Source organism: Elephantulus edwardii, unplaced genomic scaffold, assembly GCF_000299155.1.
Source record: "Elephantulus edwardii isolate Elephantulus edwardi_28Jun2011 unplaced genomic scaffold, EleEdw1.0 scaffold00014, whole genome shotgun sequence".
NCBI classification, from domain to species: domain Eukaryota; kingdom Metazoa; phylum Chordata; class Mammalia; order Macroscelidea; family Macroscelididae; genus Elephantulus; species Elephantulus edwardii.
This window is the reverse complement of record NW_006399764.1, coordinates 28,455,990-28,482,736: the sequence shown is the minus strand read 5'-3', so window position 1 is coordinate 28,482,736 and position 26,747 is coordinate 28,455,990. Positions and strand designations below refer to the sequence as shown.

Sequence of the window (26,747 nt, the reverse complement as noted above, 5' to 3'; positions counted from 1 at the left end):
AGTGTCAGAGATAGTGCGATTGGCACAAGACAGAGCAGAGTTTAGGGCTGTTGTACACAGGGTCGCTATGAGTTGCAAGCGACTCAATGGCACATAACAACAACAACAACAACAACAACGAGTTTTTCACCTGTGACAGGATGCAGCCTTAGCATTTTTCTAGTGCTTGTTTTAGTGAAAATATACTGGAGGTTTTAGTCTCTGATAGTTTTCTAGATCACACAGGTCCTGGGTTTCTCGCGTTTGTGTGTACAATGCGACCCAAGCACTCCAGCTACCAAAATTTGGGGCGTTATTCACGCCAACACAATCATTTTTCTCTAGTAATAAAGAGACAATGGTCTGGAAGCTTAGTGAACTAACTCAGTCCCATAAGGACAAATACTGAATAAGGCTATTATTGTAACAAAACATGTATGAGGATCCAAGCGAGGGAGGGGAGTAGCAGAGCGGTGACAAGGAGCAGGGGGTTAAATCATAGGGTCACATAACTTGACAGGTAGAGGAAGGGGAGGGTAAAGGAAATGGGAAATATCTGGGGTAAAACACAAAGTAAACCGGTATAAAATAAAAATTTTATTTAAAAGAAAAATGTGCACCAGCGAGAAAGGGAAGTTTCTAAGGAATCCTCTGCTTGCAGGGCCTGGGGTGGCATTTTGGTGAAATGGCTGGCTGGAGTGGGGAAGGTAGTTGTGGCCCACAGACCAGAGAGAAGCTAATTGGACCTGGTGCCAACTGAACTCCTGACCGGGCGCTCATTAGTCAGACCTCGCCTGAGCCAGCAGGTCCAGGAAGATGCACACTGGCCGTGGGATTCACGTTGCCTCATTTCGGTACTTAAATGAGTCTATAATACGAAAGGGCCAACTTTAGACATGCTGCTTCTTGAAGCTTTTTCAGAATGACTGGAATTCATTCTGCTCAGCTTTGCCTAGTAATTTAGTATATACGTGTGTATATATAGTTAAAGTATGTAATTTCTGGTTATATATAAATCAGAATCATGGGAAGCCAGCTCACACAAAGTCACGCACGTCTAAACAGGCGGTCATTGTTAATTGTTAGGTTCTGTCGCGCCAAGTACTATATAGGAGCAGAATCTAACCTCTCCATTCCACCTTGGAGCGGTACATGATCAATAATGTAATAAATATTCTCCTTTGGAGAAAGATGAGCTCCCTCCTCCCATGTGATTTACAGCCTCTGAAAACCTGCTGGAGGGTCGGCTGTGAGTCATTCAGACTCAAAGGCACATAGCAGCCACACCAAGAGCTCTTGTCCCCTGCTGTCTATCACATCGACATGAAAGCCACAAACGTGCATTCCCAGATTTCCCTGCGGCCAGGCATTCTACTGCTACGGTCCTGGCTAGTGGGATGAGAGCAAAAACCAGCTAGGAATCCTGGGAACATCTCTGCTTCCTTCCACATGTTCTTGTTTCTTCCTGTGTCTTCAGGTGGATTCTAACTCGGCAGCCTTCTATGAGAGCTGGTGTATAAACCAGCACAATCCAGGTCTCCTTTCCTTAAACAGAATGTTTGCTTACCCTTTTCCCCTTTTGGATGCCTAAAATGCAGATGCCATGGCTGGGATGCAAGCACACATCTTACAAATGGATTAGAAAAGCATGACTATCTATCCTTGACTGCTCAAGGGGTGTCACTGCCAGACTAAGAGGAAACGCAGCTCCGTACGGCTCTGGAGGCTACTTTTCCCTGGGGCTTGGGCTCAGTGGGCCGAATCAGTCAGTGCAAGAAAAGATTAACAGCAGAAGCTGAGCTCCAAATCTCCTCCTCTCCTTCTCCTTCCTCTTCCTGTATCGCACAGCCAGCAAAGCATCCCCGGCATCTACGTGGTGGAGTCCTTCCACCAGAGAGCCATTTTCACGGTGCCTCCAATCTCGTGATGCTCCCTCTAAACACTTTGTCCACTCAGCCTTGTTTTATATTTGCACCGTCTTGTGCTAAAGATTTCCACAATGTCCTACCCTCAGACTTACTCCCTGACAAAGAGAAAGGCCTTAATATGATTAAACCTCTACTGGTCACACTTTCTGGGATGATCAGTGACCAGAATCCAGTAATGAATGTGAGAGAACACTATGGAAGTCGACAGCAGAGTGGTGACTTAGCTGTTCTCCAGGGAGGTCTGGTGTGGCTTTACCCAGGATGCTTTGAAATGAGAGATCAAAAGAGATGGGAGATGGCAGCTACTGGAACAAAGGCAGGCTGTATAATGACTTCACCCTGGGGCTCTTGTGACAGGTACACTGCAAGCGAGGATTAAATGACAACATGACTGAGTGAGCGGCTGTTGTGTCTAGAGACCCATGGCTTTTCCATACTGCGTAAAGGTCCAATGGCCAGCACCTCTTTGATTTGGCAGAAATGTAATAGTAGTTGGGGTATATGGTGAAGATCTATCCCAAAGGCAGGCTTCAGAAAGCCTGTGGCCCACTCACAAACAGGTACAAAAAATATTCACAGCGTATCGAAAATGTGTGGAGAGTTACACAGTCATTGGAATCATCGAAGCTCACTGAGCTGTTAGTTACCATGGGCCAGACACCTAGGCAGATGTAAGAAAAGACTGTACTAACAACAGTCCCCATTCTGGGGGAGGTCTTCCTAGGGTGGGAAACAGAAACAAGCATTTCAAGACCAGGAGAGAAGTTTAGGTAAAATGTTCTGGACAGAGACAGGGCAAGGTCATGGCTAAGGAGAGTGAGGGACCGTGTCACAGGGAAGGGCTGTACAGCCAGGCCTGCTGCTGGTCCTTAAGTATAAAACGAGGCTGAGCGTGGAGGGAGTGCTGGGAACTACTGGGAACTAGGCTGAGCATGGAGTGCTGGGATCTAGGCTGAGCGTGGAGTGCTGGGAACGAGGCTGAGCGTGGAGTGCTGAGAACGAGGCTGAGCGTGGAGTGCTGGGAACTACGCTGAGCATGGAGTGCTGGGATCTAGGCTGAGCGTGGAGTGCAGGGAACTACTGGGAACGAGGCTGAGCGTGGAGTGCTGGGAACTACGCTGAGCGTGGAGTGCTGGGAACTACTGGGAACGACACTGAGCCTGAGCGTGGAGTGCTGGGAACTACGCTGAGCATGGAGTGCTGGAATCTAGGCTGGGCGTGGAGTGCAGGGAAACAGAGAAGGAGGAGGATACACAGAGAAAGGATTCCAGCAGAGAAAGGCATGTTTCTAAAAACAGAGGCACGGAAGGAGAGTCTCTGGAGAAGTTACGGTGGCTGGGACTATGACAGGTGAAAAACAGCAGCTGAGAGGGCAGCAAGCGTGAGAAGCCAAAGCAAGGCCCTGGACCTTACCCTACAGATAACAGAGATGCTAAGGGCAATGCTCTGGTGACCTAGTGGTAAGAAGTTGCACTGCCAACCTGAAGGTACTCAGTTCGAATCCAACAGCTGTTCTATGGCAGAAAGATGGCTCTGAAAATTGACCTGAGGGCCAGCTATGGGTCAGTTCCAACTCGACAGCACCCAACAGCAGCATGGCAATTGTGATGGGGCTGGACTTGACCTCAGAGGTCATGGAGGCGTTGAGGTAACGCTGACAGTGATGGAGTTGACCCTGCAGATGATGAGGGTGTGAAAGCAATGGTGACACAGATGGAGCCATTGGCAAACATGAGGGAATCAGCAGTGTGTCTTTGTATTTGTATTTTTTTGGAATGTTTTATAGTTTTCAGGATAGGAAGTGTGGGGTAAATGGCATTTCCTTTCCTTACCTAGTACATACCTGGCCCTGGGTTAGGGACATTAAATACCTTTCCTCAAATCCTTACCAAAAAAAAAAAAAGCAAGACCTGCAACCTAAGCCTATGTTGTTAAATGAATGCTGCTTCACGGTGATGTCACGTCTCCAGAGCAGGTCTGCTCCCCACGGCACTCTAGGCTGTGGTCACCAAACCGCCCAACAGGCCTGCCCGCCACAACGCTCTGGATGGGAGCAAAACGCCCAACTTTCAGTTAGTAGTGCAGTGTGGTTTGCATCAAGGAACTCCATTAAACGCTCCAAAGGCTCGAAAGAATTAATCTCCTAAAGGAAAGATAGTAAGGCTTCTGGGGGGTTAAATATTTTCACAGAAATCGTAAAACCAGTACATGGAGAAGTTAGGATTTTCAGTTTAATTGTCATAGTTGTTATGACCCAATGAACAAAGGCTCTGAACTTTGTCCTGACCTGAGCCAACCTCATCGCCTCTGACACACCTGACCCCATTGCCACAGTCATTGTGTCAATCCATCTCATCCAGGGTCTTCCTCTCCTGCATGAACCTCTACCCTTTACCTTAATTACGTTTACTTAAGCCTCTGCGGTGTACCACAGGCTCCTGTGCATTTGACACCACAGCGGGGAGATGAGCAAATGTTCCTGACTCCCTGAGCACACAGGCTGACCTCATGAGAAGTAAGGAATGCTGCAGAGGAAATGGTGGGTGTGGAGAGATTACAGAAAGCAGAAGTTATCATCAAGAGACAGCACTGAAAGATGCTGAGACAGAACCAGTGAAAGCACAGGAATATGTTTTAGGAGCATCAACAAATCTAAAACCATCCAAATCATAAATAAAAACTCTCCTGGGGATTTTTAATAGCTCAGTCCATCTCACACAATAGTTTCCTGATCTTAAACCAAGGTGGCTAAAAACCCCAGTGAAAGAAATGCGTGAGTTCACAATATCATCACGAAAAAAGGGTATGGAGTCGGGGAGTGCGCAGTGGTTCAGACAAGAAGGTGAGAATGACTGAGTACTAGCCACTCTCTGTACCTTTCCTTACATAATAAAAAGTAAAAATCCCCCTGAACCTGCTGGTTTATACACACAAGCACACTTCATCGACAAAAACACACAGTGTGTTCTAGAAGGAATTATGGGAATCCCATCAAGGATCCACGTTCCCTTTGAACCTCAGGGAGTCTGTTAAAGGTCATAATGATTTTAATACCTTGAAATACTCTGAGTGAAGGGAGAGGCAGGCTCAGCGCACATTCCTAAAAGCATAGTTGTTACGCACATCAATTCAGGCCCGACTCACGGCTGCTCTCTAGCTGGTTTTCAGAGGCTGGAATCACACGGGAGGAGACCCCCACCTCCCCACCCCCCACCAAGTCTTTCTCTTGTGGACCAGCTGGTGGGCTTGAACCACACATGCCTTTGGGTTGGCCATGCAACTCCTCACCACTAAGCCACCCAAGCTCCCTAAAAAGCATATGGGGAGCCCCCAACACTCGCCTCATGGACATGACTATTGCAGTTGTGGGGTGCCATGAAAGCACAGCGGAAATATGGGGGTGTCCCCACAGGGAGAAGAGGCCGGGTGGTGCACTCACATGGCTCCGTTGGTGTAGACGGGGTCGCTTCCTTCCACATACTGCACCTGAGCGGGGTAGACATGCTGCACCTGCTGCACCTGTTGCACCTGCTGCACCTGCAGAACAGAAGGGCGACCTGTGAGAGGCACACCTGAGGCAGGGAGTCCTCGGGGCCTGACTGAGCCGGAAGGTGGCCAAGCCGACAACGGGAGGGAGAGTGGCCGCTGGAGGGGCCATCAGATGTGGGGTCCCCTCCTGGTGAGAGGCTGCTGCCCCCAGGTCAGATATATCTCTACACCGCACCCCAGAAATATGACAGCTTCCTCCAGGCATATATGCATGAACACCTTCAAAGTGTGTGGATTTAAAACTCGAAAGCTCTTGCCTGAGTCTGATGAGGTATCAAATTCAACTTACAGGATTGCTTAAAGGTAAATTTATTTAGAATTTATTTAGAATTTTGTGTTTACTGTCAAAAAAAGGAAACATTCTTGAAAGATAAAAAATTCTGTAATGGGTGATTTAAAAAAAAATCCTCAAATATATAAAAACTATTCTGATAAACCGAATGCTCCTCACCCATCAGAGAAAGGTGTGGGGGTCTCTCTGCCACGCTAGCCACTGAGACCCTAACTACGGAGCCTGGTGCCCAGAGTTCACACCCCAAGTGTCACAGGTCACGTGAGCAGCTCACACTCACTAACTCCAGAATGAAACACTCAGTAGCTGTTGTCATGTTCCCTCTGTATCTCCATGACTCATGGTCACTGTGTCAGAGCTGACTCGGAGCTGACCCTCCATTGAGTTTCCAAGATCCTGACCGCATTGGTCAGGAGATCGTTCATCTCTCCTGCACAGCTGCTGGTGGATTTGAACCTCCAGAAAAGTCCGGCGTTTGGGTTAGCAACACAAATATCTACACATCGTGCCAACAGAGCTCCCTACGGAATACGTTACTAAAGTAAGAGAGAGAAATAAAACATCAGTACTTTAACAGCCAAAATCTCCAAGACGTAGACACTGTCAAGTGAAAAATGTGTTGCAGAACAGTACAGTATGGTTTACGGTGAAAAGATGTGCATTCTCTACACTCCCGTGTACACGTGTGTGCACAAGCACAGAGAGGAGCGAGGGAAGCCTGTAACACGTCTGCATCGATGGTTACTACACTTAGGGGCATGGAGAGAGAGGACATGAGGAAGGTGCACCGGCCTCCATTTTTCACTGAGCATACGTCTATCACTGCTGGAGTCTTCCAATAAAAAACCATTACTATAGTAAGCAGATAAATAAAAGTTAGTGCATAGATAATCATGGACAATTACAGAATAGGCAGCAAAGAAGCCACTCTGATGGCTAAGGTACATCTGATCCGGCTCACAGGATTTGCAAACCACTCCACATGCATGGGAAAGCTGGACAATGAATCAGAAGGTCTAAGGAGAAGAGAAGCATTTGAATTATGGGGCTGACACAGAACACTGAAGATACCATAGACTGCCGTAAAAATAAGCAAAAGAAATACAGCCTGAATATTGCTAGGACGTGAAGAGGGGGAGACGGTGCCTTGTGTTCTCGGGACATGTTCTCAGGAGGGACTGGCTCCTATACAGGACATCATGATCAGTAAAGGGGAGACAAGCACGTGGACAGGACAGCAGCTGCAACAGCAGGCCCACAGGGCGATACTTACAAAGATGGCGCAGGACTGGGCAACATTACCGAGAGGGTGGCTATACATGGGAGTCAACATGAAGGCACCTAACAAGTGCCCCCTAAGAACCCATTTCTTCATAACAACAATGAGGAAAACAGTGAAAAGTGTCTAAATAAGCCTTTTCAGAAATCTGGTCAAAAATGTACCACAGTCCAGTGCATGCAGACTATCACAGAGGAGGGCAATATAAAAACTGCTGGTTCACTCGGCGGCATCGTGATTGACCTTGTCCATGCCCTCCGCAGCTGGGCAAAGATCTGGGACAGCAGCCCACATGTCCAGCACAGGCCCTCGGTTCCTGGCTCTAGAAGGAGCAGGGCAGCCCTGAAGCACAGGGAGTGGTCACCTTCTGTTTTAACTCAGCTGAGGGTTGGCTTTGCTTCCCAGAACTCGGGACATATTCAAGGCTGAAAAGCATCCCAAATGGACTGGTGTGTTCTGATGAATGCACTAGGAAAATGAAGACAGGAACTTCTGCAGAATGGTTAAAAGCAATTAAAAAATTCTCACGGCCAAGAGCATAATCAATAAGACAGACAAAACACACTCAAAGCAACTTGCTTCCGGAAACTCTATGAACTCAGAGAGACGATGAAAGTTATGCAAGTATTCAGGTCTTTGATCCATAGGGTCGCTATGAGTCTTTTATGACTCGACGGCACTTAACAACAATGATACCAGGGCTCCTTCATGTTTGTATTTGCTGTCACTTGTTCATTGCTGTAGAATCAGACTTGAAGTCAGTGCTACCCCTTCCCTGGATTTCTGAGACTGTAAAACGCACAGGAGGAGATTTCCCATCTCTCTCCCTGGGAGCTGTGCGTGGATCTGAATCACTGAAGCAGCACGGCCTTTGGGTTAACAATGAAAAATGCTATGGATTAGGCCACCAGATACTTCCCAAGTCTCTAGTCGTGGATGAAGAGAGGTCAACACAGTACTTTAAGTTTCCACTTTAAAAAGCTTGAAAACATTTTTAAAAATGTAAATGAAGATAAAGAGAAAAAATTTATTAAGAACAAGTAAAAGCTAATAAAGTAGAAATCTGAAAAATATAGGGGGGGAAAATCAATGTATTAACACCATTGGAACCAGCAGTCAGGAAATAAGGAGACACACTGCACTGAGACATTCTGCAGTTAGGGATCTCTCCAAATTACTGAGAAGTCATGATGTCAGTTTGAGGTCTAAGCTGCGTCTGATCCAAGCCATGGTCTTTCTGATCACTTGCTATGCATCTGAGAGCTGGACACTTAATAAAGATGACAGAAGAACTGATGCCTTTGAACTGTGGTGCTGGAGGAGAGCATTGAGCATCCTCTGATGACCGAAAGAACAAACAGACATGTTTTGGACAGGGTGTAGCTGGAGTGCTATTTGGAGGCAAGAATGATGAGGCTTTGCCTCACATACTCCAGGTATGTTGCTAGGAGGGGCTATTCCTTGGAGACAGGCATGATGCTGGGAAGGGTGGAGGGTCGGCATAGGCGAGGACGACCCTCAATCAGGTGGACCGGCATGGTGACTGCTGCGGTGGCTTTCGTATGTCAGGAAATATGAGGATGGCGTAGGATAAAATAGGGTTCAGATCTGTTGTTCACAAGGTCGCTATGAGTTGTACCTGACTTGACAGCACCTAACAACAACCACAACAAAGTGGTAAATACCAGGTACACTATCAAGAGGGAGAGAAGATTATCAAGGATGAAAGAGAAACACAATTATATATCCTAGGATAATAAAGACAGCGTAGTATCAATTCATCTAATTATATGAAGCAGAAAAACTCCTCAGAGGACACAAATTATCAAAACTAGCACACAAATAAAGAACGTATATACATGTATGTTATATATGTGTGTGTGTATGTACATAGATACACAAACATGCATGAAATTTCTTATTTAGAATCACTCGGAGAAAGGAAAAGCTGGCCCAGATGACTTCCCTCATGAGTTTTCTCTAATACTGTAAGAAAAAAGTCATCGAACAAAAATATTTCACAGAATATAAAATAAGGTAACATCACCCCGTTATTTCTATATGTAGACCGAGTGGTACAGACCAAACAGGAGAGAGGGCCAAGAGGTGTCAAACGAGGACAGACAACATGAGTAAAGAAGGCAGTGTGAGGATTAGAGGGAGATCCCCAACAACCGCCATATGCAGGCGACATCACTCTGCTTGCTGAAAATGAACACTCGAGGCACTGACTGAGATCAAAGACTACAGCCTTCGGACTGTACCTCAACACCAAGAAGACAAACATCTTCACAACTGGACCAATAGGCAACATTATGACAAATGGAGACAATACTGACATTGTCAAGGATTTCATTTTGCTTGGATTTACAATCAACTTGCATGAAAGAGGCAGTCGAAGCCAGGTCCTGTATCGCACTGGGAAAACCTGTGTAAAAGGCCTCTTGAAAGGGCTCCTCAGCAAAGATGCTACCATGGGGACTTAGCTGTGCTGTGGGGTTCTCTATCACTTCACATGCATAGAGGGGGAGTTCTGGTGGCACACTCCATGTGGAGTTGTGGTGCTAACACGAAGGCTGGACCTCTGCGGTGGTTCAAATGAACCAGTGGCTTCAAGGATAAAACGGGCTGTCTCTTCCCGTGTGACTTACCGCTTCAGAAGCCCATAGGAGGGGCAGTCAGTTCCAACTCAACAGCCCTGAGTGGAGGAATAGCCCTGAGCCGAGGGCAGAACTTCCAAACCCATAAATCTTTACAAGAGCAGGCTGCCTCGTCGTCTTCCACAGCCTAGCCAGCTGGGCTCCTTTCTGATTAGTACACGCATGTTTTAAACACTGTGACATTAAGTAAGGCTCCTTGAAGGGAACAAAAAGAGATAATGAAGCAAACCATTGAGAAAGTGAATTTTCCCTTCTAATTTCCATGTTTTTCTGAGATAAAACGATCAGAAGTGTTTCCAAAGGGGACAAACACACCACTTGCAAACTTTAATCAATGGTGAAGGGGCCAGAATATGAGCTGAAGAGATCAACTAAGATGGAAACAGTCAGGATAATTAACATTTTCTAGAATTAACTATTCAATGAATAAAAATTACCTGAATATATATCAAGTTAGGCATGGCCTAAGGCCAAGTTTTGAAAGGTGACCTGGCCCATCAGTAATGAAGATTCATCAGAGAACTGTTCCAGAAAACGATCCGTCCTTGTCCACTTACGGGGGGGCTTCTTCTCAACAAATTTAACTATGTCTGTTTGTGAACATTGAAATTAGGAGACACTGATAGACAACGCTCCCTTACTTCACAGATACTTCACTAAAAGGAAATACACTTTACATTACTATTCAAACGTTATTACCAAGGCATTTGCTTATTGTGTGTGTATTTTCATAATGTTATTTATAAAATAAAGGGATACCCAAACAAAGCAGACCACACAGGAATACGTGCTAACCCAACAGAATGAATGAGTACGTTTCAAGGGCAGATTTATACAATATGTTAATTTGGATGGGCTTCAAGAAAAAAGAAATCACACATCAAAAGAGAAGGCCTTTCCTCCCAGTAAATGAAATCACATAGAATTGTTAAGCTTATTAGTCAGCCGAGAGTAACACTAATTGTTTTGTAAAATCTCTTTATCATGTCAAGATTTTTATTGCCTTTCTCACAGGAGAGCATCCCTTGCACATGTGGTTGGTACCAAACATCTCAAACCTTAGTTCAGAAGACTTTTAAAAGCGGTCATATCTTTAATAGACTCACCAGAGATGTGAAAGAGCTCTTAACAGCTTAAAAAAGATGGGACTTGAGCAAATAGCTACATTATGGGCTGTCAGGTGAGTGACCACAGAAGCTAAAGAAAAAAGATCCATCCAGAAACAGCTAGTGATGAGAGAGTAGCAAGAAATCAGACCTCGGGACAGCAGCGACAAGTGACGAGGCAGCATCATGCACTTAACATCGCCGAGCTGGACCACTGAAACGCCAGTGATGGGACAAGTCCATACCCACCAGTTCCCGTAAAATCTGTAACCCATACTGACTCATGGAGACTTGATGTGGGGAAGCTGACTGCATTAGAAAACTGTCTTCCAAAGGCATCTCAAGGGCAGATTTTCATAAGCAGGGCACCAGGTGTGAGCCTGGGTAACATGGTGGATTAAGCACTGGACTGTTAGAAGAAAGGTTGGCGGTTTAAATCCCACAGAGTTCTGAACCATCCTATGGAATGGCTCTCAGCGAGACGTGAAGGCAGCGGAGTGGATTCTGGGGGGAAGCCTTTGTGTTGCAGCCTCTGCTCCTTGGCAATCTTTATGCGACTTGGCTTGGATTTTTTTGTTGCTAGCAGCTTGTTGAGGTTTTTTATATCTTATAAAGCGGGAGCTCTGGTGGCCTAGTGGAAAGAAGATGCGCTGCAATCCTGAAGCCATGGGCTTTGAATCCACCAGTTGCTCCAATGGAGAAAGATGGGCAATCTCCTCTCGTGCAATTCACACCTCTGAAGATTGGCCAGAGGGTCAGCTCTGGGTTGGTTCCAAATCCACAGTACACAACAACAACTTAACTTCATAAAATATAGTGCATGGGAATGACAGTATGAAACACAATGTGAATGAAGGACAGTGTGAAACAATATGTATGAACTCTGTAAGCAAAACAATGCAAAATAAGAAGAAGAAGATGGATTTAAAACATACCTTATACTTAATTAGCATAACATAAACCTCACTGCCAAATAGAATAATAACCAGATGTGAAGGGATTAGGATTTATAACATCTCTTTGAAGGAGAGGGATAAAATTCAAACTATAACAGATATTTAAGGAATCAATTGTGCCAAGAGAGATGTCTACAAGTCCCGTCCGTGGGCTAAGTAATTCACAGGTTGCTGCAGTTGAGTCGAGCACGACTCACAGCGGTCCTGTGAACAAAAGGCCCGAAGCCTTTCTATAACTATCATCATTTATCAAAATTCTTATCTTGCAGAGGCATGCTGTTTCGGAAGTGGATGCCACTCCGGCTTCCAAATTTTCAGGTAGAGGGTTATGACCACAGAAGCAACGCAAGCAGAATGTACAGTTAAATGGCAAGACAGGTTGGGGGATGTTATCTAAATCCAATCTAAGAATCTAAGAAAGAACAAGAAGTTTCCATCAATATCTAGAATTTACTCACAAGGTTCATGCTAGGCTCTTCAATAAAATAAAATAAATTTCAAGGTTGGTATTTAAACTTCAAGAATGACGCATATTAAAAAATAGAAGATTATTACAGAATTATTTTTATGTATAAAATGGAATTATTAGTTAATCTTGTGAACCCATTCATCAGCCTGTGGTAAATGACCAGACCACTTATAAATAAATAGAAAATCTTCTATTTTGAATGGAGTTGGGAGGAATTTTTTTTCTTTATGTGAAATTTAAGAAAATAAATTACAATTCTAGGAAATTAAAATGCAAACTATACTATAAATCTTAATTCTTCAGGAAGTAATTGTTGCTACTTGCCATCAAGGTGGAAGGAACTCCCAGCTCACCTTCCGACAGGTTTTCAGAGACAGACCATCGGGAGGACACTGCTCATCTTCCGCCCATGGCGCAGCTGGTGAGCACACAGTTTGCACCTGAGTTGTCAGTGCAACTCCTTACCACCAGACCACAAGAGTTCACTGCATAGACGTCAAGACAACGACAGGTAATATACAGAATTTTACCTGTACAAGAATCAGTTACTGAAAACATCTGATCGCTCTAAAACGCTAATGAGTAAGGATGTCAGTTTAAAGACCAAGGTAAATAAGGAAGACTGAAAGACCTGTGAAAAAGTGATGCTTCTGAATGTGGTGAGGGTGCCACGGACTGCCAAAAGGACAAGCCAATCTGTCTTGGAGGAAGAGCGACCAGGGCCAGGATGGTGACACTCTGTGTCACATGCTTTGTGTATGTTGTCAGAAGGGGCAGTCCTTGTAAAAAGAGATCAGGCCCGGGAAAGTCGAGGACAGAGAAAGGAAGACATTCAACCGCATGGACTGACCTGGTGACCTGGAGTGATGGTCTTCAGCACAGCTGAGATTGTGAGGGGAAGTGGGTTGGAGCACGGCTTCCTTCTGCCATACACAGGGTTGCTACGAGCCACTACAGGCAACTTAAGGTTGTTAGAAAAGTGTAAACATTGCTGTTACACTTGGACTAGACTCATAAGAGGGCTAACCTAAAGTCATGGTACCCTCTGTTGGAACTTTGGCCCAAACAAGAAACGGGGACTCAAATCAACAAGCCATCTCCACCTGCCTGCTAGGTACTCCCCAAATTACCTAAAGTAGCATCATAGAGGAGATGCTACTTGAAAGAAGTGAAGCAGATTCCCAAAGTGGCCCAGGGTGTGATACTGAGACCAGGGATGTGACTCACTGTGGACTTAACTTTAAAATGATATATCAAAATACGATGGGAATGAATGAACTGTATAATTTATGTTTGGTGAGTCAGAAAGAAGAAATGACGGCTTCTTACAAAGGGAATCTATTTTGACATGTTTTAATATCATGTTAAATGTTATTTCCCATAGGGACAACCGACCCTATGAACACTAAGAGTCTGTTGAACTCAGCGACGATTTCTATAGAAACAAATTCACCAAAAGGCGCTCTCCACTCTGCAGGTGACAGCCAATGAAGAGACGGACACAGACTTCCTACACTATCAGCTGAGGTCTTCGGAAGAGGATACTCCAGTTTCTCTAGGAGTAGGTAAAACTACTCCAAAACCCCACACTCATTGTAGGGTCACGTCTGACTCCTTGTCACACCCCAATCCCCCTGCAAGCAGGTTTCCAAGATCAAAATGGGAGGCGATTGTCCATTACCCCCACAACGAGCCCCTGGTAGATTTGAACCACTGGAGCTGAGCAGTGTTGAGGTTAGCAGAGCAACACAATACAAACTGTACCAACAGAGTTCCTTCAGGCGAAGCGACGGATCTGTGAAATATCGGTGTAACACTGACTGCTGTCCAACAAACGGGCTGACTCTGTATACTGCTGTGGTTATGCTTTGCAACTCCACACAACCCTGCAGACGCACTTCTTGGGGTGAGAGTGGGCAGAGGCAGCCTCCGCCATACCCCAGTGTCTGTGGTGGTCAGGCATAACATCAGGGTGTGAAGAGGTCAACATTTCCAGGTGGAGTACCGGGAACTATGAGAATGAATTCTTCAACTATGTCTTTGAGAGTCAATGCATAATTTTTAAAAAGTATTATCATTCAAATAATGGAATTTCTTAGCTATAGATGATTATTAAACTCTGGTGGAGGGACAATGCAGGGAAGACCCTGGATGAATTGGATTGACATAGTGACTAGGGTAATAGGGACAGGTATGTCAGAGACAGTGAGATTGGCTCAGGATAGGACAGAGTTTGGAGCTGTTGTACAGAAGGTTGCTATTAGTTGCAGGTAACTTAATAGCACATAACAAAAGCCAACAATACCTATTCAAAAAATAGATCAATTTTTCTTCTGTCATCCTTATTCACTGTCCAGCTCTCAGATGCACAGCAAGCAACTGAGAAGACCATGGTCTGGATCAGGTGCACCTTAATCACTAGTCTGACATCACTGCTTGGGAGAGATCCTTGATAGCAGATTTTTTCCAAAGTAACTCCTCTTTTGATTCCATGACTGCTGGTGCCAAGCATGTTGACTGTGAAACCAGGCCTTGGAGAAGGACATCATGCTTGGAATGGTAGAGGGGAGGGTCAGCATAGAAGATAAAGACTCTGGATGAAATGCATTGACACAGTGACTGTGGCAATGGGGTCAGATGTGTCAGAGATGGTAAGGATGGCTCAGGAGAGGCCAAGATTCAGAGCCATTATTCATAGGCTTTCTCTGGGTTGTAGTCGACTCAACAGCACATGACAACAACAACAACAACAACAATTTAAGAAGCTGGTCTCTCGGGAGAAGAATGTGGCATCAGGATTGGAGAAGACTCATCAACAACCTCCACTACACAGATGACTCAATTTTGCTTGTTGAAAGTGAAGAATACTTGAAATGCTTTTAACAGAAGATCATAGACTATAGCCTTCAATATGGATTGCATCTCAACATCAAGATGCCACTGTTGTAGAATGGGACTGTCCTTGGGGTTGGGGAGAGACTGAGTAGGATGGGTTCAATAATGTATACTGCACTGAAACAGAGGAGGGAGAAAACTGTTTAAAAGAGATATATAACTAGGTATTTCTGTCATCACAGGAGTCTAGAGCGAGGGCTACATGGTGGAGGGGACCTGGGGGAGGGTTTGTAAAACAATGAAAGAATCTTTTCTTTTACTTTTCCATAATTTTTGACTCATGTACTTATAACTTGTTAGTCAAATTTGTGTCTTCTAGGTTGCAACACCCCCATGATACATCTTCAAGGATATGAACATGTATGGCCAAGCACAATCAATAAGAGTGCATCTAAATTCCAAAATCAATCTCCATAATAGTCTATGTGTTTCCTACTGCCAAAGGGGCCCTTTAGAGTAGTGAGAGAAGATCTTCACCCTGAAACCCACAGCGTCCCTTTTCAGCAGGAAGTAGCTAAGAGAATACGCCATCCCCTTTTCCTTATGACTCAGGGTGAAGTCTCTCTCAGGGAGGAGTGATAGGGAATGGCAAAGGACACACTGACAAAGAAGATTAATCAGAACTGGCTTTGACAAGCACTGTGGCATTTGGACCAGAACAAACTGGGAGGAGGGTAGAGAGAATAGTGCAACAATGAATGAATGGAAACCCAAAATCTCTGTAAATGTTTATGAAAATTAATAAATTTAGAAAAAAAAATTTAAAAAAAAAAAGATGACAAAAGTCCTCACCACTGGACCAATAAGCAACATCATGATAGATGGAGAAAAGAGTGAAGTTATCAATGAGTTCATCTTCCTGGGACCCACAATCAACACCTTTAGTACCAACAGCCAGATAAGGAGAAAACTCCATTGGGCAAGTCAAGGATATCTTCAAAGTATTGAGGAGCAATGCTGTTAGTGTGGAGATTAAGGTGCACCTGATTCAGGCCATGATCTTTTCAATCAGTTGCTATGCTTCTGAGAGCTGGACAATGACCAAGGATGACAAAAGACAAATCAAAGCCTTTAGCTGTGGTGTTGGAGAAGAGTATCACCAAAAAAACTAACAAATATGGGAAAGTGCAGCCAGAGTGCTCTTCAGAAGCAAGGACAGCGAGGCTTCATCTAACATACTGTGGGTATTTTGCTAGGAGAAGCTATTCCTTGGAAAGGGACATCATGCTTGGCATGGTGGAAGATGAGTGAAAGAGGAGAGGACCCACAGCAAGGTAAATCGACACAGTGACGGCAGCAAGGGGCTCAAGTGTGTCAGAGATGGTGTTGGGACAGGGGAGGACAAGGCCAGATATATTGTTCGTAGAGTCGCTATGAGCCTACTCAACTTCATGACACCCGACGGCAACCACAAGTACTGAGAATATTAGCAATATGCGCTATGGCCTCATACAAAGCTCACAACAAACCTCAGCTGAGGTTAAGATGATGCCTGTTTCACAGATGTGACACCTAACAAACTCACGATGATAACACAAACACGGAGGACATGACAGGTGAAGGGACTGAGGCTTTCTGGTGTCAACCTTCAACTTTTCGTCCAACACGAGCATTTTCTCCACTGTGGAATAATGACATTGATGGTCAAAGACACGGCGTTACATGAAGAGTAGTCAGACACTAATAAACTATCCTGTTTTTCAATTCTCTTTCTATTATTTGTGACATGTCAAGAAGAAGTCTCAGTCTTCGTCAACTCCAACAAGATAAATTTTCCTTTTTTACATTGCAGTGCTTGGATCTAATAAAAAAGTATATTTTTCTTTCACTGTTATTGTATTTAACTTACAATTACTTTATTCATTATTATTCTTTGTAATATATGGTTATTTTCTACTTATAGGAAGGGACACTATTTTATCCAATTTTAGGTAGAATAAAAATATGTACTGTAAATCAACGTACTACCAGAGTCATACAGAAAATTGGAAAGTGAAAAGATAACAGCGTATAGACTTCATACACAGCAAAAATGATAATGCATTTGCATTGCAGAATAACCAACAGAAAACACTGCACTACACATCACCATCACCAAACACACTATTAACAAACACATCACCAAGAGACTTTCGACTTGAGAAGAAAATGTTTCCACATGTCACACATGAACTAAAATGAAAATAGTGACTTCAGTGTATCATCTTACCACTTATCTAAGTGATACAATAGCTACAATAAGAGACCCAAACCTCAGAAGAGGTGACAGCACCAGGGCGACTTTTCATTCTGTTTCTCATGATCACCACACATCACAGCCAACATGATGATCACTAATAACAAAACCCTCAAACACAAACAGCAGCAATAAGTATACCAGTGTCAAGTTCTTTTCAAGCAAACTGTTGCTACATCAAGTACCATCTCATTTTCTTTTTCAAATATTTTTATAATGAAGCTTATGTATAAATACATTTCAAAAAAGATTCAAAGAATAAAGAAAAACCAGAGCATAATGGGATTCTATTTTCTGAATGTTCATACTTCCAGGAGATAACGACTTGTAGGATTATATGCACTCCTCCAAAGCTCTACCAATGCATTTATCCGTGTGTGTGTGTGTGTGTGTGTGTGTGTGTGTATGCACGTGCACACGCGTGTGTAAAAGCTAATGTCCACAGCCCCCAAATCCTGGTAGATTAACACCTAGGTTATCTGTCTTGCGTGGGTGAGCACGCTGCTGATACACAGATCTGATTTCATAGAAACTACCTTTGATTTGTCACGGAAGGAGGAGTGGCATCCACTTCCATAATCGCTTGCCTCCGGAAACCCTATGAACCTGGAGAGAGGATGAAAGGCACCCAAGTATCAAGGACTCTCCTTCATAGGGTCGCTACGAGTTGCCTGCGACTCGACGGCACTTAACAACCACCACCACCACCTTCGATTTGTATCCATCAAGGAACCGAGACAATGAAACAGTGACATAACCAAAACCCAAATCCACTGCCACGGTCCATGCTGATTCAAAACAGCCCATGAGAAAAGAGGACTAGCCCCACAGGGCGTCTAAGGCCATAATGTTCACAGAAGCCAGTGGGAGTTTTAAACCGCTGGCCTGTCCATCTTCAGTAGTGTTTAGTCAGTGCACCACCAGGGCTGCTTAAAAAGTAACATAACAACCCCCAGTGTGCGGAGTCTAAACAACATATGCTGTATTTGTGCCAGTCTATTACTATTCACAGCTTGTCACAGGTGCCCAACCTCAACACAACAGTGAACAATTTATGTCTCTGATACACCTCTTTTGGGGTCCATTATTGGATCAGGCGAGCTAGTATGTATGTTGTTCTGATTTTTTCTGTCCTTGATTGTCATCATGTAACATTATACACTGGAACTCTTTCTAGGTGTGTGTGTGTATTTGTGCATGTTTGCCAACACATATTCACACCCTCAGAACTATGTGGAGGGATTTCCTGATTCTCCACAGCCCTGATAACATTTAACTCATCCCATTACTGATGAATGCCTAAGTTCTTTTTCTTCTGTTTTATAAAGTGCCATGCGGAGGGAATAGCTGAGGCTTGAGTCACATGCTGTCTGGCACGGAGCTTCCTCGAATGCCCTCTGGTCTTTGACTTCCGTCGTTTGGGAACAGCCTCTTCAGACGCTCTGCCTACTCATCTATCACACTGTTTGTCTTTCCATAATGACTTCCTGTTGTTGTTGTTTCCACAATGATATGTAGGACCTTGTGAAATATACTGAATTTTCCCTCATTCCTATGTTTTTCTTCTAACTTTGAGATGATTCTTGATTTTTTTACTGTGAAAAAATATATCAATCTTTCACCTTATTACCTGTCAAATATTATCTATTTTTTAATTATTTTTTTGTGTGTGTACCATCAAATCAGATCTGACTGGTAAAGGAGGAGATTATCCCTCCTACTCCAGCAGAGCAAAAGATTTCATTTTTTAAAATATCCTGTATTAATTTCCATTGTCTTTATAGTTTCAAAACAGATTAAATCTATTCTTGACTCTAGGTATTCAGATAGGGTATAATTGCAGTATGTTCTTACACAGATACTCAATTTTCCTGAACCTCATTTATTGTATTATCAATTCTTTTACTTGAAATTATACATTTGCCATGGACTAAATTTCCATGCCTACATGGATCTGTGTCTAGTATTGTGCCTGCTCTGACATTACTCAGTTTTTATCATGAGAGTTTTCTAGTTTTATCTGGGATTAGGCGGAAGAGCATCTTCTATCAGTATCCTTTTTCCCAAATTGTCTTGATTGTTCTTGTGTACATATTCTTGTGAGTGAACTTTAAAATCAGTTTTTTTGAGTTTCAAGAATATTCTGGCGAGCTCTGGTGGCCTAGTGGCAGGAAACTGCACGGCAATCCCAGAGGTGCGTGGTTCAAATCCACCAGATGCTCTGCTGAAGGAGGAACAATCGCCTCCTGTACCAGTCAGACCCAATTTGACGGTACACACATAAAAAAAAAAGAATATTCTGTTAGATGGTATAGTTGGATTATGTGGAAATCAGGAATTAATTTAAGAGGTATGAATTCTTCCCATTACTATGTCTCTCCGGCCAGTAGTCTCACTATGCGTCCTTTGTAACAATAATCTCAAACACTTTAAACCTGCTTAGTAGCCCTAATCTAAATATAAGCAGGAGAGGGTAGGTGTGCATTTTTTTTTTTTAATTTTTATTATTTTTGTGTGAGTGTACTGTCAAATCAGATCTGACTGGTACAGGAGGAAATTGTTCCTCCTTCCCCGGCAGAGCATCTGGTGGATTCGAACCGTGCGCCTCTGGGATTGTAGTTGCAGCTCCTTGCCACTAGGCCACCAGAGCTCCCCTGTAGGTGTGCATTTTACATATGAGTTACACGCTTCACCCCAACCCACTGGTTTAAGTGAGCTATTATGAAGATTGATGGAGGGACGTCAAAACAGTGTGGTAGGCAGAATTTTTACAAGGCTTCCTCCACCCTGAGATTCCAAGCCCTACTACCTGGAATGTACGTCTATGCTCCTTCCAGGACCATGTGGTCTTGTACAGCACGGCTGATCTTCAAATAGAGGGAGCTCGATCTAGTCACACAAGCCCTGACAAGAAGAGCGCCTGTGGGGGACGAGGAAACCAGAGACGGAAAAGAGTGCTGCTGCGGTGTGAAGGATAAACCCACTCCTCCTGGGTCAGACCTGACGTTAAGGGACCCTACAGGGCAGAGGAGAGCTGCTCTCCAGGGCTGTGGACACTACAATCTTTACAGAAGCAGAATGCCCCATCTTCCTCCCACACAGCTGCAGTGGGTTTGAACTGCTGACCTTCTGCTTAGCATCAAGTGCTAACAGAGCCACCATGCCTCCTCTCCTTTGAAGCTGGAGGGTCCTACCACAGGTAAGGTGGGTGTTCTCCAAGAAAAGTAGACCTCAGCTGACAGCAAGCAAACAGGACCATCCAACAACCGAAGAAGGAAAAGAACTCCTCACAGCCTGAATGACGCTGGGATCCGTCTTCCCGCAGACCTCTGACTGGCAGGGTTGGAGGACCTGACGAGCAGGCCAGGCCCCGGCTTGCGGGTGCTTACCTACCAAGCTGCAGTGAACAATTTCACTGAGTTGAAAACATGTCAAACAGCTCCCTACAAATCACAAGTAAGCACAAGGCCGCCTGTGTTACCTTGTTTACTGGGCACGCTGTCCCTGGCACGACTGCACATTTGAAAAGAGGCTCTCATTCCATAAGAGGCTGCAGCAGGCCTGGGAGAGCGCCAGCCACACCAAGAAGTGAATGTCTGATGTGATGAGAACATGAAATTATCCACTCCAGAACCGTAAGTAAGTGGACATGAGCACGTCCATGCGCCTCTGCTGTTGGGTAATTCAGCCCCGGGAGGAGCCCAGAGAAGCAGACCCCTCACTGCTTGCCCAGATTTGGGACCTACAGAAACTGCGAGATAATAAAGGGACATTTTAAGTCAGAAACTGGTTGTACCTTGTAACACAGCAACAGACAATGGACTTTTGTGGACTCTAAAACCAGTGATTTGCATATCTTTCTACTTTCCTGGGATTTTCAGACTCCCCAGAGAGAAAGTATACTTAAGGCCACTTGTCCCTCTTATTCGTTCTCAGATACTTTACTAAAAATTGACAAACATAGTAAGCTACATTTTCATTTCCTGCTAAATTGTAAGGATTTAGGGGAGTGAAGATAAGAAAGGGTAAGTCCTCTTCAAGAAATTTGGACTTCTAAGGTACAGAGAAAACTAAATGAATAAGTAAATATCTGAGAGAAGAAATCTTAAAATCATTGGATAAAACACTTAATGTTGTTGTTATTGTTGTTGTTATTGGGTGCCGTCGAGTTGGGCATGACTCATAGCGACCCTGTAAACAAAAGATCGGAACCTCGTACTATCCTGTGCCATGCTCACACTTCCTGACACACAGAGCCCACTGCAGCAGTCACCATGTCAATCCACCTGGTCAAGGGTCTTCCTCGCCTTTGCTGACCCTCCACCCTTCGAGGCATCACGCCCTTCTCCAAGGAATAGCCCCTCCTAGTAATACGTCCTAAGTATGTGAGGTGAAGCCTCATCATTCTTGCCTCCAAAGAGCACTCCAGCTGCACCCTCTCTAAGACATATCTGTTGGTTGGCTTGGCCATCCATGGGATGTTCAGTGCTCTTCTCCAACATCATATCATAGCAGTCTTGTACAGTACATTGTTCTAATGACTGAGCACTGCACTGGTTTACTGCTCATTTTAAAGGCCACTCTGATGTTTGCTTTGACCTGTGATAGGAGGATGACATCAGCTCTAGGCTCAAATGATGACAAAGGGCTACGGTGTCAGGGATTCTACCAGACCAGCAGGTCTGGCCATTTTAATGATCTTTTAATTCTACTTCACATTTTTATACCACTCTGATTAATATATCCAGAGGAATTAGAGAGTTCCCAAAGATAAATATTTAAAGAAAATTTACAAGGTTTCTAGATGACAAGAGTGAAGCTAAAGCAAGATTTTATTTTTTTCCTTTGGGGGAGGGGTTCATGTTTTCCACATTATTTGAATCATTTTAAATAAAGTATGTTGCCTTCAGCTAAAATAATAAATAACAGAGAACACAAAAAGAAGTTAAATGGTGCATATAAAGGTAAGGCTTTCAATCTCAAGATGATTCTGAGACTACGATACTATATTTTATAATCTGTGAAAAAGTAGAGATTACACCAGAAAAGAATAAAGAAGATCAGAGCGGAATAATCAAAAGATAAGAAAAGAATAAGCTATAATATAGAATAGCTACTTGTTCGAACTGTCAAGCAAACAAGGTTATAAGACTGAGTTAAAAAGACAATGTATTCACTCATTCATTGACAGAAATTTTAAAAGTTTGCATTTTCTTATTAAAAATTGATTCTTAAATATTAACCTGACTAATATGACACATCCCGAGACTCCAATTTTTATGGAACAGAAGAGAACAGCAGCTGTAGATTCAGACGTGGAAGCAGGAGCTGTCTTTAAGCACTGACAGATGGTCTTATCAGGACCATGGACAGGGATCTCATTTCCTTAATTGATTCTCTTTACTGTCTCCATGGTTTTTGACTAGGTAAACAACACGCATCATTGGTCTAGCAACCAAGCTGTCCCTGCACAGGAGTGAGACAGGTGTGTGGTCAATCTTGGCAGTCACCGGGAAAGCTCAACCACCTAGAAATCTATTTCCCACCTGGCGGCTAAAGTGTTTGAAAGCTCACTGTTTCCTCTCACCCAGTGCAGTTTTTAAATGTGAGGTGGAGGAAAAGGTTTTTCTGGTTGCCATTCATGTACAGGTTAGTATGATTAGCATCTTGCAAAGACACTGCCATGACTAGTCAAGAGAGAAAGAGAATTCTGTTCTGTTAAGTAAGCTCCATGAAGGCAGGACCAACGAGCATCACTTCTCTGCTTCCTGTCACACTGCCTGGTGCACTGCAGACCTTCAGTTAGGACTTGGAGAAGGAAATAAAGCAGGTACAACCTGAAAGTTAACAAATAGCCCTCAGCTGCCACCGAAGAACAAAATTCACACACGTAAATGGCACACAGGAGCAAAAGGCAAAACCAGAAGAAATGTACATTAGTAAAGGGAGATGAAGAACAAAAAGCAATCCTCATCCTGTTTCTAAATAAAGCAGTTTTGGGGTTTTTTTCTTACTTTATTTACCTTTCTTATTCAATAGCTCCCTTATGAGCTATTTTACAAAATCAAACATTCATTGGGAGAGTAAAAATTAAAATTCTCCCAAGAAAGGGCAGTTTCAAAATGAAGTAAGAAAAAAAAAAAAAGAGTAAAAAGACAAGACCCTCCAGGCATGACAAGGGAGCTCTGGTGGCTTTGTGGTAAGGAGCTGCCTTGCCGATTCTGAGGCACATGGTTCTAATCCACCAGCTGCTTAGTGGAGAATGATGGGCAGCCTCTTCCAGTGTGGCTTCATGTCACTAAGAACCCTCTGGGGGGTCAGCTATGAGTTGGGGCCAACTGGACCATACCCAGCCACAGGAATCATGCAATAATGGAGACAATTATACAGACGAAGAGTATTCACACACTATACCTAATCGGTTCAAAATTGGGAAGGGTGTACGCCAGGGATGCATCCTGTCTCCATACCTTTTCAACATGTATGCAGAGCAGATTTTCCGAGAGGCTGGGCTCTATGAGGAGAATTTTGACATCAGGATTGGTGGAAGATCTATTAACAATCTCCGTTATGCAAATGACACAACCCTGCTTGCTGAAACTGAGGAGGACCTCATGCACTTGCTGCAAAGGGTCAAGGACTGCAGCCTTCAGTATGGACTGAGGCTCAATGTCAAGAAGACAAAGATTCTCACCACTGGACCAATTGGCAGCGTCAGGATGGATGACGAAGAGATTGAGATTGTTCACAGCTTCAGTTTGCTCGGCTCCACAGTCAACACTCTTGGCACCAGCAGTCAGGAAATCAAAAAGCGTATCGCGATGGGAAAGTCTGCTGTTAGGGACCTCTCTAAAGTACTCAGAAGCAACAGTGTCTCTCTGGAGACTAAGGTGCGCCTGATACAGGCCATGGTCTTTGCAATCGCTTGTTATGCATCAGAGAGTTGGACAATGACTAGGGAGGACAGAAGGAGAGTTGAATGCCTTTGAGCTGTGGTGCTGGAGAAGAGTACTGAATGTACCATGGACTGCCAGGAAAACAAACAGATTCATCTTGGAGAGGATTAAACCAAGCTACTCCTTGGAGGCAAGGATTCTGGGGCTTCGTCTGACATACTTTGGACATGTTGCCAGGAGGGACGGGTCCTTGGAGAGGGACATCATGCTTGGGAGGGTTGAGGGACAACGCAGGAGGGGAAGACCCTCTATGAGATGGATTGATTCGGTGACTGGGGTAATCGGGATGGGTGTGTCAGAGGCGGTGCGGTTGGCGCAGGACAGAGCAGGGTTTAGGGCTGTTGTGCATAGGGTTGCTATGAGTCGGAAACGACTCGACGGCACATAACAACAACAACAACATACCCAATCACAGGAACCATGGAAATAACGGAGACAATTATACAGACGAAGAGTATTCGCACACTGTTGTTGAGTACCTTCAAGTTGGAAGTGATCCACAGCTGACTCCGCTGGTCTACATCATTAAAAGATGGATCAAAGATTAAACTACTTAAAGTTTGCATTAGTGACCAGTTAGATTTACAGATAAGATTTATTATTTTAAGGTTTTGTTTTCCTCTTTCAAGACAGCTAGTTAGAGTGTCTAAGATGATCCAAAACAAAGCTAAAATGACTTCTAAAAAGGGAGTTTTGGTGGCCTAGTGGTAAGCAGCTGTGCTGCAATCCCAAAGGAACTCAGTTCAAATCCACCAGTTGCTCCATGGGAAAAGAATGGGTAATCTCCTCTTGTGTGATTACTCGGTCAAAGGGTCCACTATAGCTTGGTTCCAACTTGATAATACACAACAACACAGCTATTGAGCCAATAAATGCACGTAGGTTGATGTATTTTTAAATATCCCTATCGCATCAAATTACAAAGTATTTCAGATTGCTGAATCAATTAAAACTTATTATATACTTCTCACAATTGCTTTTTAGAATCAGAATATCACTAACCAGTCTTTCATCTATTTATTCTCTGGTTCAAAACTGTATTTGTTGCTTTCATTTCAAATTCTCATGGAAGGCTCACAAGTCTTTAAAGGAATGAACCACGCCTGTTAGCACGTGGTCTGACGTGAGTGAGAACAGTACTCGGTCCTAGCGCAGGACTGGAGGGTCGGGAGTGGGTGGGAAGATGCTCCCGGAAGTTCGCTGGTATCTTGGCTGAAGTGCAGCATAGACGAATACCAGCACTTACTCAAGCCTGCTGAACCGTATCACTCACGATCAGTCCATCTCACTGTTAATCAATCACGGCGCAATAAAATCTTAAAAGCAAAAGATACATGTATATAAAATATTTCTTGTCTACTATACAGAAAACACTTGCAGATTGAGATGCAATTACTGTTTCCACTGTCTGGACAAGTAAGCAGAGAGCCAGAGCACACCAGCGAGAGAGTAAGCCAGCACAGGGCACAGGCGTGTCCTCTTGCAACAGTGAAGCAAAAATGTATTAATATAAAAATGTATTTTGCATAATGACACATAGCCAGGATAGTGTAGTAAAACATTTAGGAATGATGACCAAGAACATAATTAAAAACAAAGATTTCTCAAATTACCATGCTTTATCAGAAATTTAATCCTTTTTTTAAAAAATAAAAATGAAGCAAAATTACTGACTCATTTAATTTTGCTTAAGGGGAAACTGGATTAGAAGAAGAATCGTCCAATTTATTTTCTATTTTATGTATATTAGTAAAACTGGAAATTATCAGTTGCCATTAAGATAGCGTCTCGAAACGGCAGAGTTGCCTATTAACAATTCTAGTGGTTTTCATTTCCAAAAATTCAGATTTGTTTTATATAATATTTTTGTAAGTTAATAAGAGAAAGCAAATTAATTTATTAGATACTTAGAAAATAATGGCATCTATTTAATTTCTTGTGCAGCAGAATTAACTCTGACTATTTAATTTTAACATTTTATTTATATTAAACCAAAGTCCTTGAATTAAATCACTGTTCTTCCTTACCCAGCACTAAGCAGGGTAACTATCACGTAGCTGACGGACGTGCTGGGACTTCTGGGGATAATTTCAGTGATTTGTGTAACTAAAATAATTTATATTACCATTCAAATAATGATAAATTATTAATAAGTGAATACTCACATGTGGCCAGGAATATAAATTATATAAGACTTTAATTTCATAAAAGTATTCTCTTGAAAAAGCAGTTATGGAAAATAGGCTCATAAACGTTAAGTGAGATGAAGAGAAGTTGGAGAAAGTCCAGAAGGGGAAAATGAGTAAAAGATTGAGGGCTGGCTTAGCAAAGAAGGGCTAAAGTAATTTCAGTAAGTATAGAACAGAAGGCCGGAGAAGATAATAATAGTCTTCATTCAACCAGGTGATATAATCCTGTCTGGAACAGAGGCCTCCAGGACAG

The 26,747-nt window shown here is 43.5% G+C and overlaps 1 protein-coding gene across 1 annotated transcript in view; it reads right to left on the bottom strand.

Moving 5' to 3' along the window:
- The window catches only part of RFX3 (regulatory factor X, 3 (influences HLA class II expression)), a 174,290-nt gene that overhangs the window by 128,248 nt on the left and 19,295 nt on the right, over positions 1 to 26,747 (bottom strand). The window contains exon 2 of the mRNA XM_006881317.1: positions 5,347 to 5,444. Coding sequence (XP_006881379.1) covers positions 5,347 to 5,444 — 98 coding nt within the window. The remainder of the gene's footprint in view (positions 1 to 5,346; positions 5,445 to 26,747) is intronic.